Raw genomic sequence first — 21,208 nt, 5'->3', positions numbered from 1 at the left:
GCCACTTTGTAGAACACCTCTGCTCAATCCACAAGCACAATTATCCAGCTTCCGATGGCTCGTCATTTCACTTTGTTGTTTCAATGTCTACAGTCTCCTGCACTGTTCCACTGAGGCATAACAAGCACCTTACTTTCACTTTGGAAATCTACAGCCTTCCAGATTCAACAATTTAGGAGAAAGTGAGGACTGCAGATGCTGGAGAATGTTTGCGGAACGTTTCAGAGAACACCTCTGGGACACCCGGACCAACCAACCCAACCACCCCGTGGCTCAACACTTCAACTCCCTCCCACTCCACCAAGGACATGCAGGTCCTAGGACTCCTCCATCGCCAGACCATAGCAACACGACAGCTGGAGGAAGAGTGCCTCATCTTCTGCCTAGGAACCCTCCAACCACAAGGCATAAACTCAGATTTCTCCAGTTTCCTCATTTCCCCTCCCCCCACCTTGTCTCAGTCCCAACCCTCGAACTCAGCACCGCCTTCCTAACCTGCAATCTTCTTCCCGACCTCTCCGCCCCCACCCCCACTCCGGCCTATCACCCTCACCTTAACCTCCTTCCACCTATCGCATTTCCAGCGCTCCTCCCGCAAATCTCTCCTCCCTACCTTTTATCTTAGCCTGCTTTGCACACTCTCCTCATTCCTGAAGAAGGGCTCATGTCCGAAACGTCGACTCTCCTACTCCTTGGATAATGCCTGACTTGCTGTGCTTTTCCAGCAACACATTTTCAGATTGAACAATTTGACAATTTCAGGCCATATGCATGTTTCCAGTTTTCTGACACCAGCACTTATTCTGGGCACATGATTTCTTTCTTTTCTAGGCCATTTATAAGGACTGATCACTGGTTCTAACCGGTGTTTCACTGTCAGAGCAGGAGACCATGTTGAATCTGGGTAGCACAACGGTTAGCACTGATGCCTCACACGCCAGGGACCCGAGCACAACTCCAGCCTCAGGCAACTGTCTAAGTGGAGTTTGTACGTTCTCCAAAGTCTGTGAGGGTTTCCTCCAGGTACTCTGGTTTCCTTCCACAGTCCAAAGATGTGCCGTTTAGGTGGATCAGCCATGCTAAATTGCCTAAATTCCCCAGGAATGTGTCGACTATGTCAATTAGTCATGATTAATGCAGGGTTACAGGGATTGGGTGGGGAAGTGAGTTTGGTTGAGATGATCTTTGGGGTGTTGGTGCAGAATCGATGGGCCTCTATCCGCACTTTAGGGATTCTATGAATCTGATGAAGTCTGCTGTATTGAGAAATGCTTGGGACACCATTCATTACCTTCAATGTTTGTGGAACAAACGCAACATTTCACACTGACATAAATAGAGGTTTCACTGGCTGTAAGATTTCAAAATTTCCCTGATACTGGACCTTGCATCAACTTAAGGAAGGATTAAAGACGGAATGGTAATGAAAGCACATTTTACAATTCCGGCTATGTGAGCAGAAAACAAAACTGGAAAAGCAATAATGGATCCATGAGACCCAAGAAAGCCCATAACAGTTAATGAGATGGAAATGAAGTACCATTTGATGGAGGCTGCCCAAAGGAGGAAAGCAGGAGTGGTGTTTATAAGGAATCACATATTTTTCCTTCTTAGGACAATAACCTGAAATGCAAGCTGGGCTGCCTGGGAATTGAAATATCAGGAGAGTTTTGTATCTTGGAAAAACCAGTAGGATAGGTGTACTTTTGTAGATCACTAGACAATATTGTTTTTTCAGGCAGTGAGGGAGATACTTTAAGACTGAATGGTACAGACCCTTTCAGTGAAAGACACTCTGCCTGACAACAGTACTGATTGTAATAAATGGCAGCTCAACCAAAGCTGCAATTGCAAGTGCATCCTGGGCCTGTGAACTGAAAACCTTTATTTCTGCCTTTCTCTCATCCTCTTTGTGGGGGTCAGAGGGGTTGAGCGAGGACATGGAAGAATATGTTCATGCCCTAAAATTATTGAACTCAATATTGAGCCCTGAAGGCTGTCAAGTGCTCAAGTGGAAAATGAGATGCTATAATTCCTGCAGTACAGGTAAAGAGCATGGAAACAAGTTTCCCAAACTAAACTAGTTCTGTTTGGACTGTTATGGGCATTGAGCCCATATCGCCCTAAACCTGTCCAAACGTCTTTTAGATGTTGTACCCACATCTATCACCCCCTCTGACAGTTCATTCCATAGAAGAACCACCCACTGTGTGAAAATGTTGCCCCTCAGGTTTCTTTTAAATCTTTGCCCACTCACCTTAAAATTATGCCCTCTAGTTTTGAACTCCCCTACCCGAGAGAAAAGACCTTTGCTATTCATCTTATCTGTGCACCTCATGATTTTATAAACCTCTATAAAGATCATCCCTCAAACTACTACAGTCCAGTGGAAAAAAAAAGTCCCAGCCTATTCAGCATCTCCTTATAGCTCATACACTCCAATCCTAGTAAATCTTTTCTGCACCCTCTCCAATTTAATAACATCCTTCTTATAGCAAGGCGACCAGAACTGTAGACAGTACTCTAACAGTGGTCTCACCAACATACATTACAACTGCAACACGACGTCCAAACTCCGATACTCAATGGTCCAAGCAATGAAGGCAAACATACCAAATGCCTTCTTAACTACTCTGTTTACCTGTTAGGCAACTTTGAAAGAACTATGTAACTGAACCTCTAGGTTTTGCTGTTCGACAACACTTCCCAGGGCCCTACTATAAGACTTGCCCGTTTTATTTTACCAAAATGCAACATCTCACATTTATCCAAATTAAACACTGCCAATCCTCGCTCCACTGACCTAATTGATCATGGTCTCTTTGTAATCTTAGATTATCTTCTTCATTGTCTAATATACCACCAATTTTGGTGTCATATGCAAATATAGTAACCATACTTCCTAAATTCTCATCCAATCTGTTTCTGTAAATATACCAACCTATTCCTAGCTACCATCTGTTCTGAAGAAGCATCACTCCACTTGAAATGCTGACTCAGCTTTCTCTCCACAGATGGTGTTAGACCTGCTGAGTTTCTCTAGCTATTTCTATTTAAGGCTACAGCAACGTTAGTCACGAGGAGCTTGCAAAGGAATATTTGGGTGATATGAATGCTAGATTGAGCACTTTCAGATGGCAAAGTAATCATAAATTTTAGCTCTTTTGGCCACATTCATGGCAGTATAAGTCAACCGACACAAAAACTGGTATTCTGTAGGATGATATTATTCTGCAGGATGCAGGAGTAAAGTGTTTCTGAAATTGGCCAAAGGCAGCAGATGCAGAATAAAATTATGGAAACTCAAAAAAATTGGATAATGTGTCCAGGGCGTGGCATATTTAGCTGAGATCAGTTTTGTTGAAAACAACTGCAAGCAGATTTCCCCAATGATTTATTAATGGCACAGAGGAAGGCTTTCAGGCATCATTAGATATGTTGATGATTTCTTGTATAGAATCTGAGAAATGTATCATTCATGTCATTAAAGAAAAATTTGGAATTTAGATTAAGTTCTGTGGAGCTTTCAAATCCAATAGGACGGTTGAAATATTTTGCAGAGTGGATCTAATATAACTTAAAATCAACACGGGCATCTTCTACAAACCCACAGACTCCCACAGCTACCTGGACTACACCTCCTCCCACCCTGCCTCCTTTAAAAACACTACCCCTTATTCCCAATTCCTCCATCTCCATCGCATCTGTTTCCAGGAGAACCAGTTCCACCACAGAACACACCAGATGGCCTCCTTCTTCAAAGAACACAATTTCCCCTCCCACATAGTCAATGATGCCCTCCAGCGAGTCTCATCCACTTCCTGCACCTCTGCTTTCAAACACCACCCCTCCAACCGCAACAAAAACAGATTCGCCTTAGTCCTCACCTTCTAGCCCACTAGCCATTGGGCTCCTGTGAAAGGACTCCACCACCAGAGAAATATTTCCTTCCTCACCCCTATTTGCATTCCATAAAGACCATTCCCTCCGTGACTCTCTTGTCAGGTTCACAGCCCCCCACCAAACCTGGCACCATCCCCTGCCACTGCAAAAACTGCAAAACCTGAACCCACACCTCCCGCCTCACCTCTGTCCAAGGTCCCAATAGAGTCTTGCACATCCATCATACATTCCACTTCCACACATCATTTACTATATCCATTGCTCCTGATGCAGTCTCCTCTACACTGGAGAGACAGGACGCCTACTTGTAGAGCACTTCAGAGCACATCTCTGGGGCACACACACGAAGCAATCCCACAGTCCCGTAGCCGAATACTTTTAACTCCCACTCCCCCTCCCACTCCACCAAGGACACGTAGGTGCTGGGCTTCCTCCTTCGCCAAGTTCCAACCAACCAATGCCTGGAGGAGGAACGCCTCAACTTCCACCTTGGGACCCTCCAACCACATGGGATTAATTTGGACTTCACCAGTCTCTTCATTTCCCCTAACCCCACCTTATCCCAGATCCAACCTTCTAACTCGAAACCACCCTCGTGACCTGTCCTACGCGTTCATCTTCCCACCTATCCGCTCCACCCTCCTCTCTGACCTATCACCATTACCCCTACTTTCATCTACCTAATACACTCTCAGCTATCTTCCTCCCAGCACCACCCCCATCCCATTTACCTCTCTACCCCTTTAGCTCAGAAGCATCATTCCTGATGAAGGCCTTATGCCTGAATTGTCGATTCTCCTGCTTCTTGGATGCTGCTTGACCTGCTGTTCTTTTCCAGTACCACACTCTCGACTCTGATCTCCAGTATCTGCAGTCATCACTTTGTCCTCCTTAAAATCAACCCACCCTACTCAGGTCATCATAGAACAATGATATTAGATTGAAAGAAGAAACAGACCTATTGATGAATCTGATTGGGTAGTCAGACTGAGTGAGAGGTTGATTTTAAATAAAAACAGAAGTTGTGGGAAAAATTCAGCAGCTCTGGAACATCTGTGAAATCAGAGTTCAGAGATCCTTCTGCAGAAGTAGGAAAGTGTTGGCGTGGGGGGAGGAGGTAAGGAGTAAACGAAAGGTGGTGATAGAGTCCAGGGAGAGAACTGTTGGACACACAAAGGAGTGGATAACAATCTAGCCAGGAGAGTGAACAGCTGTTAACAGAGGCTGTTAGTGGCTAACAATAGGGAATGGGAGAGGTTAGTTTTGATGTGTTGGACTTAATTAGTGTGATGACGCTTCACAAAGTTGAGAATGTTTTGAGGATACATTGGTTAGGCTACAGATGGAACACTGTGCAGTTCAGGCTACTGCACTGGATAGGGCGCATAACAGTTTCGGCAGGATGCTTCCTGGATAAACAAGTATCAGTTATGGTGAGAGATTGGATAGGCTGGGTTTGTTTTCCCTGTAGCAGGAGAGGCTGAGGGGGGATTTAATTGAGGGATACGAAATTATAGAAGGGCAGATTGTGGGAATCTTTTCCCCTTTGCAGACCAGAGACCAGAAGCAATAAGTTTAAGGTGAGGAGTAAGTGTCTTAGAAGAGATCTGAGGAAATGCTTTTTCACCCAGATAATGGTTGAAATACAAAACACGCCACCTGAGAAGGTGGTAGAAGCAAACACTCACAACATTTGAGAAGCACTGGGGTGACCATTTAAATTGGACCCAAGTGCAGGTAAATGAGGTTAGTGTGGTTTGGTGTTTGTTGGGTGAGCCAAAGTCCTGTTTCTGTGTTGTGTGACTCTCTGACTATGACATTAAAGCATAAAAAAACTCGACTTAAGTTCCTACCCTTAGTTGACTGAAAGAACATGGAGTGAGTAACTTTTATTTCTCACAAGCTTATCTTCTCCTGATGGGTGTCTGAGTGCACCTGCTTTCAGAACATTTCTGATAAATGATGATGCAATGTGTTGCACTTTAGCTTTGAAAGCTAACAACATTTTTCTTTAATTTAAAACTTCTCCAATTGCTGAAACACCAGTTCTTTTAGAGGCAATGGATATGGGATTCGATTTGTCAAATATTTAAGTTGAGATTCTGAAGTTAATTTCAATGTTCTGTAAATATTCGTTCCTTGTGGTCTAATGTAAATGTAATGAGAAAAGGTTTCAAATCAAAAGTTAAGAGGAAAGGACACTTTTTTATATTAGGTTAATGGAATGCAAGTCATCAACTGCTGGACTTTGTGACAAAAAGGAAGTGCATATATGAAAAAAAATATAAGGAGTCCCAGAAAAAGGGTATCATGCAATGTAAAGCTTTGCACAGAGTTTAAAAGGTTATTATTATTCAAAGATATGTGCCCCAAGGCTAAGTACTACAATACTCACATCCTCCAGTAGATCCTCTGGAAGACTGACTCTGGTTCCACCAAGTAAACACGCCTCCATGATGCCAGCACCATTGACCTCAGCAGCTGAACCCAGTTCCAAAGGGTCTGTCAGCATATTATCCAGACAGTCCATTCCAATTTATTCAACCTAAGGAAACATGGGGCAAGGAAGCAGAAACATTAAGAGTCAGATTAGTACAGAAGAGAAAGCATCTTAAAGATTCACCACTGTTAACATAAAGGCATTTTCTCCAGGATCCCAAACCCCCAACCAAACTAATCTTCAAACTCCAAGACCTAGGTCACTGCTCTGCTCTATGCAAATGGATCCTCGTTCTTCTGACCCAGACCACACTCAGTGAAGACAGGCAACAGCACCTCCTCCACAACAATCCTCAACACCTGGTCCCTGCAAGGAAGTGTAACTTTCCCGCTTACTGTACTCCCCGTATACCTATGACTGTGTGGCCAAATTTCATCATGTGGCCGAACTCCATTGACAAGTTTGCTGATGGCACTATTCTTGTGGGCCAGATATCAAACAATAACATGACAGAATACAGGAAAGAAATAAAATACTTGGTGATGTGATGCAAAGATAGCTATCTCTTCCTCAATGTCAGCAAAACACATCAACTTCAGTGAGCAAGGAGGAGAGCACCTCCCTATCTACACCAATGGAGATGAGGTGGAGATGGTTGACAGCATCAAATTTCTAGGATTGACGAACACCATTAATCCGTCCTGGACCACTCACATTGATGCAACAGTCAAGAAAGGACAACAATATCACTTCATCCTCAGGATGCTAAGGAAATTCAGCATGTCCATAAGGACCCTCACCAACGTTTACAAATGGACCACAGAAAGCATTCTATCTGGATGCATTATGGCTTGGCAAAGCAACTGCTCTGCCTAGGAACATAAGAAACTACAGAAGGTTGTGAACACATCCCAGACCATCACGCAAGCCAACCTTTTGTCGACTGACTGCATCTACACTTCTTGTTGCCATGGAACAGCAGCCAACATCATCAAAGAACCCTCCCACCCCAGTTATAATCTCTTCCATCAGGCAGAAGATACAAAAACTTAAACAGGCACAAGAACAGTTTCTCCCGTGCTGTAATCAAACTTCTAAATAGACTTCTCAAATTTAAAATTTAATGTTAATCTTGCTTTTTGCACAGCTTCTTTGCAGCCGTAATTTGTATTCCTCACCTAGTTCAATCAGCCTATGATCGTTGTATGTTATGATCTGCCTATGATTTGGAGACACTGGTGTTGTATTGGGTTGTACAAAGTTAAAATCACACAACACCAGATTATAGTCCAACAGGTTTCTTTGGAAGCAGTAGCTTTCGGAGCACTGCTCCTTCCTCAGGTGGTTGTGGAGAATGATCTGCCTGTACTGCACGCAAAACAAAACTTTTCACTGTACTTAGATATACGTTACAATAATAAATCAAATCAGCTCTTCTTTCATTTCCTAACTCAGATAGTTTATTGATCTATAATTACTGATTTTTATGAAAAGACAATTAGCAAAGTATCTAGGTTTGCTGATACAAAGCTTATGGGAAGGTAATCTGTGAGGACACAATGAGGATGCAAACAAATAGGTCAAATGAGTGGACAAGGTAATGGGGGAATACGGAGAAATATGAAGTTATTCATTAATTGTAGAAACAAGAAAAATTATTTTTAAAAGGCCGTTGAACTTTTAAATGTTGATATTCAGGGAAACTTAGGTGTAGTTTTGTAAGGAAAACAAAATTTGCACATAAGTACAGTCAACATTGCTTTTAGAGAAGGGGAGTCTAGGGCTTGAAATACTTGGAATACCACATGCAGTTTTGATATCTATATCTCAGAATGGGATATACATTGGAAGCAATACAACAAGGGTTCACTAGATTTGTCTCTAGGACGAGAGGGCCATTACATGATGGCAGGCTGAGCAAGTCAGGTCTATATTTCCTATAATTTAGAATCAGAATTATTATAATGCAAAAAGAGGCCATTTGGCCTATCATGCCTGAACCAGTTCTATTGTCTAATGTCAATCTCTACTTTTTCCCCATATTCCTGTGCACCATTATCATCCAAATAACCATCCAACAGCATTTTGAATGCCTTAATTAAACCTGCCTCTATCACATTTCCAGGCAGTTCATTCTATACCCTAATTATGTCACCCTTATTTTGTTTGCATATCACTTTAAATCTATGTGCTCTAGTTCTTGTTTCATTTACAGGCAGAAACAGCTTCTTTCTATCCTCAAACCAACCCACTCATGATTTTGAACACCTTGATCAGACCGCCCGTCAGTCTTCTTCTCTCAAGGAAGAACAGTCACAACTCCTGGAATAGCTGCAGTTTTTCATCCCTGGAACCATTCTTGAAAGTATTAAGTGTTTGAAGGGAGTTAAAGTGATGCCAATTTTTCTCTTTTGTTTGTATTTTAACTGTATTGCAAGAACGAAGCATGTTGTTGTGGTTCTGTTCGCCGAGCTGGGAATTTGTGTTGCAAACATTTCGTCCCCTGTCTAGGTGACATCTTCAGTGCCTGGGAGTCTCCTGTGAAGCGCTTCTGTGATGTTTCCTCCGGCATTTATAGTGATTTGTATCTGCCGCTTCCGGTTGCCAGTTCCAGCTGTCTGCTGCAGTGGCCGGTATATTGGGTCCAGGTCGATGTGCTTATTGATTGAATCTGTGGATGAGTGCCATGTCTCTAGGAATTCCCTGGCTGTTTTCTGTTTGGCTTGTCCTATAATAGTAGTGTTGTCCCAGTCAAACTCATGTTGCTTGTCATCTGAGTGTATGGCTACTAAGGATAGCTGGTCATGTCGTTTTGTGGCTAGTTAGTGTTCATGGATGCGGATCGTTAGCTGTCTTCCTGTATGTCCTATGTAGTGTTTTGTGCAGTCCTTGCATGGGATTTTGTACACTACATTGGTCTTGCTCTTGCTGGGTGTCGGGTCCTTTGTCCTGGTGAGTTGTTGTCTGAGAGTGGTTGTTGGTTTGTGTGCTGTTATGAGTCCTAGTGGTCGCAGTAGTCTGGCTGTCAGTTCAGAAATGTTTTTGATGTATGGTAGTGTGGTTAGTCCTTTGGGTTGTGACATGTCCTCGTTCTGTTGTCTTTCCCGTTGGCATCTGTTGATGAAATTGCACGGGTATCCATTTTTGGCGAATACATTGTATAGGTGTTCTTCTTCCTCTTTTTGCAGTTCTGGTGTACTGCAATGTGTTTTGTGGCCCTTTTGAACAGTGTCTTGATGCAACTTCTTTTGTGTGTGTTGGGGTGATTGCTTTCATAGTTTAGGACTTGGTCTGTGTGTGTGGCTTTCCTGTATACCTTTGTGGTGAATTCTCCATTCGGTGTTCTCTGTACCATCACGTCTAGGAATGGAAGTTGATTGTCCTTTTCTTCCTCTCTATTGAATCCAGAGATGGGTGAGCCTATGGGTGTTCCGTTGATTTGTTCATATATTTGGTTGTTGAATGTGAAATGTGTTGTGAGGCACAGGTCCGGTAGTTTGAGTATGCCGTCTTTGTTGATAGGTTCCCCATCTTGTTGTCTGTTCTGTATGTCCAGCAGGTTGGCTATTGTTTCTCTGGCTCGGGTTTTGTCGATAGAGGTGAACAGTGCCGTTACATCGAATGAGACCAAAGTTTCTTCCTAGTCTTTGTGTATATTTCTGATGATGTCCAAGAATTCCAAGAATTCAAGCCAAACAGAAAACAGCCAGGGAATTCCTACGGGCATGGCACTCATCCACAGATTCAATCAATAAGCACATCGACCTGGACCCAATATACTGGCCACTGCAGCGGACAGATGGAACTGACAACCGGAAGTGGCTGATACAAATCACTATAAATGCCGGAGAAAACATCACAGAAGCGCTTCACAGGAGGCTCCCAAGCACTGAGGATGTCACCTAGACAGAGGACGAAACGTATGCAACACAAATTCCCATCTCAGCGAACAGAACCACAACAACGAGCACCCGAGCTACAAATCTTCTTCCAAACTTTGAAGAATGAATCATGTTTTGCTTCAAGCCTAGTGTTGTTTCAACCAAATGATATCTGGAAAACAGTGCTTTACACCTGTCTCCAATAAAATAGAAAAGTTAGGGTTTAGGCTACCTTCCTGATATATTTTGAGGAGGCTTGATCTGGTCCAAAACACAATAACATGGTGCCTAGTTCTAACTTTGTACAAGTGCAATGAGTTTAGAAGAACAAGGGTTGGTTTCCTGCACGATGATGAAAGAATTTGACAAGGTGAGTTCTGGGATGTTGTTTCCCTTGGCTGGAGAACCGAGGACGCAAACATACAGTTTCTGGAGAAGAGGCCAATCATTTAGGACTAAGATAAGAGGTTTACCTACCCACAGTGCAGTGAATCTTTGGAATCATCTACCTTAGGGCTGTGGCAAGTCTTTTGTGAACTGCACTTTCAGGCTGAGATCAACAGATTTCTGATCACTCGGCAAATCAAGGGAAATATGGAGCAAATGGGAAATTGCAGCTGAAGTCATATTCAAACAACAATAGTCATATTCAAAGGTAGAACATACTTGATGGGCTAAATGGTATTCTCCAATTCCTATTTCTTGTGTTAAAGACTGGGTTCTGTTTCATTGCCAACAGAGCATAAGACAAGGTTGAGACTCAGGGGCCTGCTGATTTGTCCCACTCTCTAGCATCATGCATTGCAATGTCAATGAGTTGAAAATATGTCAGTTCATATCCTCTCCAGAGATTTCAGAATAAAAATCTGGCTGGCACTTCACTGGTGTACCAAAGGAGTATTCCACTGCAGGAAGTGAGAGCTATAATCTCATGTCGAACCCCAATGTTTTCTACATTGTGACCAATGATGCTGCAACCAGGAACTTCCCAGATAATACCACATGGGAGATTCACATGAATAGGTGAACAGTGAGGTTACAGAACTTCCAGAAATGTAGCAATTCCAAAAGGAATTGATATTATAAAAGGTAAAGTTGCCACAGTCCTATGGGACCATGGGGCTGTCCCCTCATTAGAGAGATGACTGGTGGTAGCTTAAACTAAGGGACAATTAAGCTTCACTGTTGGCAACACTCTGTATTGCAAACAGAGCGAATTAATCCAACCCCATGTTGAAGTTAGAGAAAGTGAGGACTGCAGATGCTGGAGATCAGTCGGGAGTGTGGTGCTGGAAATGCACAGCAGGTCAAGCAGCATCCGAGAAGCAGGAGAATCGACGTTTCGGGCATAAGCTCTTCATCAGGCAGGGCTTAGCCCGAAATGTTGATTCTCCTGCTCCTTGGATGCTGCCTGACCTGCTGTGCTTTTCCAGCACCACACTCTCGACCCCGTGTTGAAGTTGTATGGTGCCATTCATTCCTGGACAGAGCTTCACAGTCAATTGAGCTTTCTTGAAGTTTAGTCCTTTCTGTTTTGCAGAAAACTCTGTAGCAAGGATACAGTAGCACATAGATTTGAATACTGGACTAATACATCCAGGGGCCTAGATAAACTATCTGAAGCAATGAGTTCAATTCCCATCACACTATCTGGAAGATTTAGATAATCTAAATTAAAACACAAGAAGCAGATTGTTGAAACTGGTTCTCATTTGGAAAGAAACCTGAATTCTTCACCTGGTTTACCTGATAGCTGATTTCAGATCCACAGTGACGTGGCTGATTCAGGTGTGCTCTGAAATACTGAGATAGACACTCAGTTGTATTCTTGGTAATGGCACACTAATCAGAGTTCACTTGTCAATGAATCTGCACTCCATTTCTCATGCAAATAAATTAATGTTCCATTTGAAATGTTGGTATTTTTTCATGTGTGTTGATGAATGCAATTCAAAATATTCAGCAACATGTCTCTTGAATGGACAAAGAAATTGCAGAGAATCAGCAATATGATAAATGATGAGCTATTGTTTTGATGTCAGTAATGTTGTTTGAGAAATAATTATTGGCCAGGAGACTAGTAAAAAAAATCCCTGGTCTTTGTGCAATGTATTGCCAGATGATTGCAGGGTGGCAAATGTTATTCCCTTGTTCAAGAAAGGGAATATAGAATAATCCTGGGAATTACAGACAAGTCAGTCTTACATTTGTGGTGGGAAAGTTAATGGAGAGGATTCTGAGACACAGAGTTTATGATTATTTGGAAAACTGTAGTTTCTTTAGAGATAGTCAGCCTGGCTTTGAGAGGGGCATGTCATGCTCACAAGTTTTATTGAATTCTTTGAGGATGTGACAAAATATAGTGATGAAGGTAGAGCAGTAGATGTGGTGTACATGGATTTTAGCAAGATGTTTGATAAGATTCCCCATGGTAGGCTCATTCAGAAAGTAAGGAGACATGGGATACAAGGAAATTTGGCTGTCTGGATAGAGAGTTGACTGGCCCATAGATGACAGAGGATGGTAGTAGAAGGAAAGTATTCAGCTTGGAGCTCGGTGAGCAGTGGTGGTCCACAGGAATCTGTTCTGGGATCTGCTCTTTGTGACTTGTACACATGATTTGAATGAGGAAGTGGAAGGGTGGCTTAGTAAGTTTGTTGATGACACGAAGTTTGGTGGAATGGTGGATAACATGGAGGGCTGTTGGAGGTTGCAACAGCACATTGACAGGATGCAGAACTGAGCTGATAAGTGGCAGATGGAGTTCAACCTTGAAAAGTGTGAAGTGGTTAATTTTAAAAGGTCAAATTTGAATGCAGAATACAGGGTTAAAGGCAGGATTCTTGGTTGTGTGGAAGAAAGGAGGGATCTTGGGGTCCATGTCCATAGATCCCTCAAAATTGCCACCCAAGTTGATAGAGTTGTAAAGAATCATATGGTGTCTTGGCATTCATTAGCAGGAAGATTGAGTTTAAGAGCCACGAGGTTATGCCGCAGCTCTATGGAGCCCTGGTTAGACCACACTTGGAATACAGTGTTCACTTCTGGTCGCCTCATTATAGGAAAGATGTGGAAGCTTTAGAGAGGGTGCAGAGGAGATTTACCAGGATGCTGCCTGAACTGGAGAGAATGTTTTATGAAGGAAGGTTGAGAGAGCAAGGGCTTTTCTCACTGGAGTGAAGAAGGATCAGAGATGACTTGACAGAGGTGTACAAGATGATGAGAATCATATGTAGTGAACAGCCAGAAACTTTTTCACAGGGCAGAAATGGCTATCACGAGGGGGCATAGTTTTTAAGGTGATTGGAGGAAGGTTGAGGGGAGGTTGGTTTTTTCACAGAGAGTGGCAGGTGCACGAAATCACTGTCAGCGGCGTAAGTAGACTCAGATATATTAGGAATATTTAAGCATATGGATGATAGCAAAATGAAGGGTATGTAGGTTAGATTGATCTTAGAGTAGGATAAAAGGTCGGCACAACATCAAGGGTCAAAGGGCCTACACTGTGCTCTACTGGTCCATGTTCTACATATCAAGGGATCTTTCACACCTACGTAGCAGAACAAATCGTGTCTCTGTCTAGACGTCTTTAGTTTCTCACTTCCTACAATGGAACACTCCTTTGGTACACTAGTGAAGTGCCAGCCAGGCTTTTATTCTGAAGTCACTGGAGAGGACATGAACTGACATACTTTCTAACTCGCTGACATTGCCACACACTAAGCACACCTGGAGGTGGCTGAAGCTTGGATCTAAAACAGACAAATGAGTCTCTTCAGACTTGGGATCACTTTACCACTCTGTAATTTGAATAGCTCATCACTAAGAGACACATATTAATAACTTGAAAGAAATTTTAGATTAGATTAGATTACTTACAGTGTGGAAACAGGCCCTTCGGCCCAACAAGTCCACACCAACCCTCCGAAGAGCAACCCATCCAGATCCATTCCGCTACATTTACCCCTTCACCTAACACTATGGGCAATTTCCCATGGCCAATTCACCTGACCTGCACATTTTTGGACTGTGGGAGGAAACTGGAGGACCCGGAGGAAACCTATGCAGGCACGGAGAGAATGTGCAAACTCCACACAGATAGTTGCCTGAGTCAGGAATTGAACCCGGGTCTCTGGTGCTGTAGGCAGCAGTGCTAATCACTGTGCCACCGTGCCGGGTTTCTTTTTAATTCTTGTGTGGGATTCTGGCATCACTGTAAGGATAGCAGTTGTCGCCCATCCCTAGGTACCATGTTTGCTTTTGATTTGATTCGTTATTATCGTCACATGTACCAAGATACAGCAAAAAGTATTGTTTTGCATGCTAACCAGACAAATCATACCTTCCATAAGTATATCAGAATAATACAACAGAATGCAGAATATAGCATTACAGCTACAGTTCATAAGTCGGATAGAGTAAGAGAGTCATGGAGTCCTACAGCACGGAGACAGACCCTTTGGTTCAAACTAGTCCATGCCGACCAAAATGTCCGTCCACACTAACCCCATTTCCCTGCACTTAGTCCATGTCCTTCTAATCCTTACCTATCCATGTATTTATCCAAATGGCTTTTAAATGTTATTAATGTACCTCCGCCAACCACTTCCACTGGCAGCTCATTCTATATGCGTACTGCTCGCTGTATAAAAATATTGTCCCTCAGGTTCCCTTTTGAATCACAGAATCCCTAGAGTGTGGAAACAGGCCATTTGGCCCAAGTCCACACCGACCCTACAAAGAGTAACCTTCCCAGATACACTACCCTACCCTATTACTCTACATTTACCCCTGACTAATGCACCTAACCTACTCTTTGAACACGATGGGCAATTTAGCATGGTCAATTCACCTAACTGCACATCTTTAGATTGTGGGAGGAAACCAGAGCACCCAGAGGTATCCCACGGAGAAAGAGCAAACTCCACACAGACAGTCATCAGATGCTGGAATCGAACCTGAGTCCCTGGCACTGTGAGGCAGCAATGCTAACTACTGAGCCTCTAACCTTAAACTGATGCCTTCTCGTCCTTGATTCCCCAAACATGAGAAAAAGACTGAGTGCGTTCACCCTATCAATGCCTCTCCTGATCTTATAACCTTTATAAGGTCTCCCCTCAGTCTCCCACACTCAAAAGAAAAATGTCCTAACTTGTCCAACATTTCCCTATAATTCAGACCATTGAGTGATAAATTAATGGACGAGGCAACATACTTGTAAATTTCTTCAGCACTCTTTCCAATTAAATAACATCCTTCCCATAACAAGGTGACCAAAACTGAACACAATACTCCAAGTGCAGCCTCATGAATGTCCTGCAACTAACTTGCAAAAAATTCTATACTCAATGCTCTGATTGATGAAGGTCAGTGTGACAAAAGCCTTCTTCACTGCCATGTCTACCCATGACTTCACATTCAGAGAACTCCAAGCTCCCTCTGTTCCACTACAGTCCTTAAAGCCTTAAAGCCCATTCACCATGAAACTCCTACCTTGATTTGACTTTCCAAAACACAAGATCTCACACATATCTATTTTAAACTCCATTGCCATTTCCCGGCCCACTTCCCAGCTGATCAAGGTTCTATTGCAATTTCTAATAACATTCCTCACTACCCATGATACTGCCTGTTTTAATATCATCAGCAAACTTACTAATATGCCTTATACATTCTCATCCAAATCATTGTTATCGATAACAAACAGGAATTGGCCCAGCATCCTTCCACTATTACCCTCTGCTTCCTACCATCAAGCCAATTTTGTACCCAATTTGCCAGCTCCCCTTAGATTCCATGTGATCTAACCTTCCAGAGCAGCCTACCATGTGAAACCTTATCAAAGGCCTCACTGAAATCCATATAGACTATGTCTATCACCCTGATCTTGTCAACCTTCCTGGTCACTTCATCAAAGAACTCTAACAAATTTGGGAGGCATGATCTTCTACTTACAAAGCCATGTTGATTATTCCTAATCAAACCCTGTCTTTCCAAATACATGTATATTTTATTCCACAGACTTTCTCAAGTAACTTACCCATCAGGGATGTTAAGCTTACTGTACCTGGCTTTGAAAAGACTGAATGACATTTGGATGAGGACCACAGTCTGAGAGTGGGGGGGGGGGGGGAAAGGAGACAGGAAAGAATTAGTTTTCAAATCTGTTGGTATGTGTTTTCATGTTTTTGTATCTTCTACCTTAAGGAAGAGTGTGGACAAGTGTAACCAGTCTGGGAGGGGTCTTTGATTATATTAGCTTTCCTGAGACAGCAGAAAGTGTAGATAGAGTCAATGGAAGGAAGACTGTTTTTTATAATAGACTGAACTGAGTGATTTACTCAGCAATTACAGAGGGAGGTTAAGATTCAATGATAACCCCATGGGTGTGGAGTCACATGTAGTCTCAGGCCAGGTAAGGAAGGAGATTTCATTCCCTATGAGGGCAATGAGTGAACCAGTGGGTTTGTATCTCTATTGACTCTATGAATACGCTAGATCTTTTCTGATGTCAGATTTGACTCTCCACCATGGTCCTTACTAACATGAGTCTGGGATCTCTCCATTACTAGCCCACTGACACGATCACAAACACACATCCCGCCACCTTCCCAGCTGAGAACGGGCACAGCAAGGTGTATAAAGGAACCAGTGCCACTCTCTGTCCCCCTTCACCCTCAGACTGAGATTCTCACCCAAATGGCAGTCGGTCTTTATAAAGCCAGGGCCAGGAAACAACAGCAGCTGACACAGGCTGAAAGAACAGCCCCCTCCCCTCAGGCCCCAACAGCTTTTAATTATCGCCGCACTCCCACCGCCACATCCTTTCTCTACCGTCGCTCCCCCCATTTCCCCCATACCTGACCGGCTCCTCTTTCTCAAGCCCGGGGGACAGTCACATCTGTCGGACCGGAAGCCACTGCGCTGTACCGGACCCGGGCGAACCGCTTCCCCAGGCCCGGCCTGAAGATTGGTTCCGGCCTGAATATCCTGTACTTCACTTGTCTCCATCTAATTTACAATACATCACCTTGTGCAGACCATCATTCAAACGTAAAGTACAAAAACATCTAGTAATTATATATATATATATGTATATACAATTTATAAAGTGTACCATCCAATAACCACTGTAGTGTACTGCAGCCTCTGCTTTGACAACCTTCAACTCAAAATATTTTTCTGACTGTGAGCTGAATGAAAGGCGCTGAGGGAATGACATCTGGCATCAGAGCTGATGGGAAAGCTCTTCGATTGTGAGATTTGCAGATTGGGAATTAAACAGTGGAAAGATTGGGAAGGATGGGGCATTGATCCACAGTCTCATCAATCAGAATGAGAAATAAAGGAGACAGCAATGCATCACACACACAAACGGACTATGATTTGGATGTGAGCTGAAAATGTGTTGCTGGAAAAGCGCAGTAGGTCAGGCAGCATCCAAGGAACAGGAAATTCGACGTTTCGGGCATAAGCCCTTCATCAGGAACCGAAACGTCAAATTTCCTGCTCCTTGGATGCTGCCTGACCTGCTGCGCTTTTCCAGCAACACATTTTCAGCTCTGATCTCCAGCATCTGCAGATCACACTTTCTCCTCTATGATTTGGACGTGAATATGAGAGGAATAGTTAGTAAGTTTGAAGGTGACACCAAAATCAGAGGTGTAGTGGACAGTGAAGGAGGTTACTTTGGAGTACAAAGGGATATTGATCAGATGTGCAAATGGGTTGAAGAATGTCAGGTGGTGTTTAATTTAGATAAATGTGAGGTGCTGCATTTGGGAAAGGCAAATCAGGGCAGAACTTATATACCTAATATGAGGTCCTGTGGAGTTTTGCTGCACAAAGAGATCTTGGAGTACAAGATCATAGGTCCTTGAAAATGGAGTTGCAGGTAGATAAGATTGTGAAGAAGGCATTTTGTATGCTCACCTTTATTGGTCAGAGCATTGAGTACAGGAGTTTTTGTGTCTGTACAGGACATTGATTAGGCTGCTTCTGGAATATTGTGTGCAATTCTGATCTCCCTTTTATAGGAAGGATATTGTGAAACTTGAAAGAGTTCAGAAAAGACTTACAAGAATGTTGCCAGGGTTGGAAGGTTTGAGCTATAAGGAGAGGCTGAATAGGCTGGGCCGGTTTTCCCTGGAGTGTCGGACTCTGAGGTGTGACCTTACAGATGTTTATAAAATCACAAGGGGCTCAGATAGGATAAGTAGACAAGGTATGTTCCCTGTGGTGGGTGAGTCCAGAACAAGAGGCCAGAGGTTTAGGTTGAGAGGGGAAAGACGAACAAGGGACCTAAGAGACAACTTTTTCGTGCAGAGGATGGTGTGTGTATGGAATAAGCTGCCAGCGGAAGTGGTGGAGGCTTGTACAATTACAGCATTTAAAGGTATCTGAATGTATTTGAATAGGAAGGGTTCAGAGAGATATGGGCCAAATGCTGGCAAATGGGGCGAGATTAGTTTAGGCTGCCTCATTGGCACAGACGAGTTGAACCAAAGTGTTTTTTTTCCGTGCTGTACATTTCTATGACTCTGTACTGATTCTAATTTTTTTCTTTATTTGTTGGATGTGGGTGTCACTGGCTGACCAGCATTTATTATCCATCCCCACTTGCCCTTGAGAAGATGATGGTGAGCTGCTTTTTTGAACAGTTTCAGTCCACCTTCTGTGGGTTGATTTACAATGCCATTTAGGGAGAGAATTTCCGGGTTTTGATCCAGTGACAGTGAGGGAACAGCGTTATATTTTCAAGTCAGGAAGGTGAGTGACTTGGAGGGAAACTTGAAAGTGGTGGTCTTCCCAGTATCTGCTGCCCTTGTCCTTCTGGAAGTGGTCATGGGTTTGGAAGATGCTGTCTGAAGAGCCTGGGTGTATTTCTGCAGTGTATCTTGTAGATACATACTGTTGCTACTGAGCATCAGAGATGAAGGGAATGGATGCTTGTGGATGTGGTGCCAATCAAGCAGGCTGCCTTGTCTCAAGCTTCTTGAGTGTTGTTTGAACTGCACCCATCCAGGCAAGTGGGGAGTGTTCCATCACATGCCTGCCTGGTATCTTGCAGAAGAAGACCAGACTTTGAGGAGCCAGAAGGTGTTACTCACCACAGTATTCCTCACCTCCAACCTGCTCTTATATCTACTGTGTTCAAGTTATGAGTGCAGTTGAATTTCTGGTCAAGGGTAACCCCCAGGAAGTCGGAAGAGATAGGAGAGGTCTTGAATGAGTACTTTTCTTCAGTATTTACAAATGAGAGGGACCGTATTGTTGAAGAGGAAAGTATGAAACGGACTGATAAGCTAGAGGAGATACTTGTTAGGAAGGAAGATGTGTTGGGCATTTTGAAAAACTTGAGGATAGACAAGTCCCCCGGGCCTGACGGGATATATCCTAGGATTATGTGGGAAGCAAGAGAGGAAATTGCAGAGCCGTTGGCAATGATCTTTTCGTCTTCACTGTCAACGGGAGTGGTACCAGGGGACTGGAGAGTGGCGAATGTTGTGCCCCTGTTCAAAAAAGGGAATAGGGATAACCCCGGGAATTACAGACCAGTTAGTCTTACTTCAGTGGTAAGCAAAGTAATGGAAAGTGTACTGAGGGATAGGATTTATGAGTATCTGCCAAGACACTGCTTGATTAGGGACAGCCAGCACGGATTTGTGAGGGGTGGGTCTTGCCTTACAAGTCTTATTGAATTCTTTGAGGAGGTGACCAAGCATGTGGATGAGGGTAGAGCAGTGGATGTAGTGTACATGGATTTTAGTAAGGCATTTGATAAGGCTCCCCATGGTAGGCTTATGCGGAAAGTCAGGAGGTATGGGATAGTGGGAAATTTAGCCAGTTGGATAGAGAACTGGCTAAACGGTCGAAGTCAGAGAGTGGTGTTAGATGGTAAATATTCAGCCTGGAGCCCAGTTACAAGTGGAGTTCCACAGGGATCAGTGCTGGGTCCTCTGCTGTTTGTGATTTTTATTAATGACTTGGAGAGGGAGTCGAAGGGTGGGTCAGTAAATTTGCAGTTGAAATGAAGATTGGTGGAGTTGTGGATAGTGAGGAGGGCTGTTGTCGGCTGCAAAGGGACTTAGATATGATGCAGAGCTGGACTGAGGAGTGGCAGATGGAATTCAACCCTGTCAAGTGTGAGGTTATCCGTTTTGGAAGGACAAATAAGAATGCAGAATACAGGGTTAACGGTAGGGTTCTTAGTCAGGTGGAGGAACAGAGGGATCTTGGGGTCTAAATTCATAGCTCTTTGAAAGTTGCCACTCAGGTGGATAGAGCTTGTAAGAAGGTCTATGGTGTATTAGTGTTCATTGGCGAAGGATGAGGAGTGACTTGATAGAGGTTTATAAGATGATATGGGGAATAGACAGTCAGAGACTTTTTCCCCGGGTACAATAGAGTATTGCAAGGGGACATAAATTTAAGGTGAAGGGTGGAAGGTATGGGGGAATGTCTGGGGTAGGTTCTTTACCCAGAGAGTGGTGGGGGCATGGAATGTGCTGCCTGTGGGAGTGGCAGAGTCAGAATCATTGGTGACCTTTAAGCGGCAATTGGATAGGTACATGGATAGGTGGTTAAGCTAGGACAAATGTTTGGCACAACACCGTGGGCCGAAGGGCCTGTTCTGTGCTGTATTGTTCCATGTTCTATGTTAATAGTGGAGGGTTCAGTGATGGTTACACCATGGAATGTCAAGGGGCAATGGTTAGGTTGTGTCTTATTGGCGATGGTCATAGCGTGGCGTAAATCTTACTTGCCACTTGTCAGCCCAAGCCTGGATATTGTCCAGATCTTTGAACATCGATTGCTTCAGTACCTGAGGAGTCACGAATGGTACGGAACATTGTGCAATCATCAGTGAACATTCTCACTTTTGACTTTATGATGGAGGAACGGTCATTGATGAAGTGGTTGAAAATAGGATACTATTAGGATACTACTTTGAGGAACTCCTGCAGTGATGTTCTGGAACAGA

General features: G+C 43.4%; 1 protein-coding gene across 4 annotated transcripts in view; it reads right to left on the bottom strand.

Moving 5' to 3' along the window:
• Positions 1 to 17,163, bottom strand: part of nfrkb (nuclear factor related to kappaB binding protein) — a 157,234-nt gene extending 140,071 nt beyond the window's left edge. For all 4 annotated transcript variants that reach the window (XM_060846928.1, XM_060846930.1, XM_060846929.1 and 1 more), the window contains exons 1-2: positions 17,085 to 17,163; positions 6,299 to 6,448 (exon numbers count right to left, since the gene is read on the bottom strand). In XM_060846928.1, coding sequence (XP_060702911.1) covers positions 6,299 to 6,433 — 135 coding nt within the window. In that variant the 5' untranslated portion in view covers positions 6,434 to 6,448; positions 17,085 to 17,163. The remainder of the gene's footprint in view (positions 1 to 6,298; positions 6,449 to 17,084) is intronic.
• Between the last annotated feature and the right edge of the window lie 4,045 nt (positions 17,164 to 21,208).

Source organism: Hemiscyllium ocellatum, chromosome 29, assembly GCF_020745735.1.
Source record: "Hemiscyllium ocellatum isolate sHemOce1 chromosome 29, sHemOce1.pat.X.cur, whole genome shotgun sequence".
NCBI classification, from domain to species: Eukaryota; Metazoa; Chordata; class Chondrichthyes; order Orectolobiformes; family Hemiscylliidae; genus Hemiscyllium; species Hemiscyllium ocellatum.
This window is presented reverse-complemented; position numbering and strand designations above follow the sequence as displayed.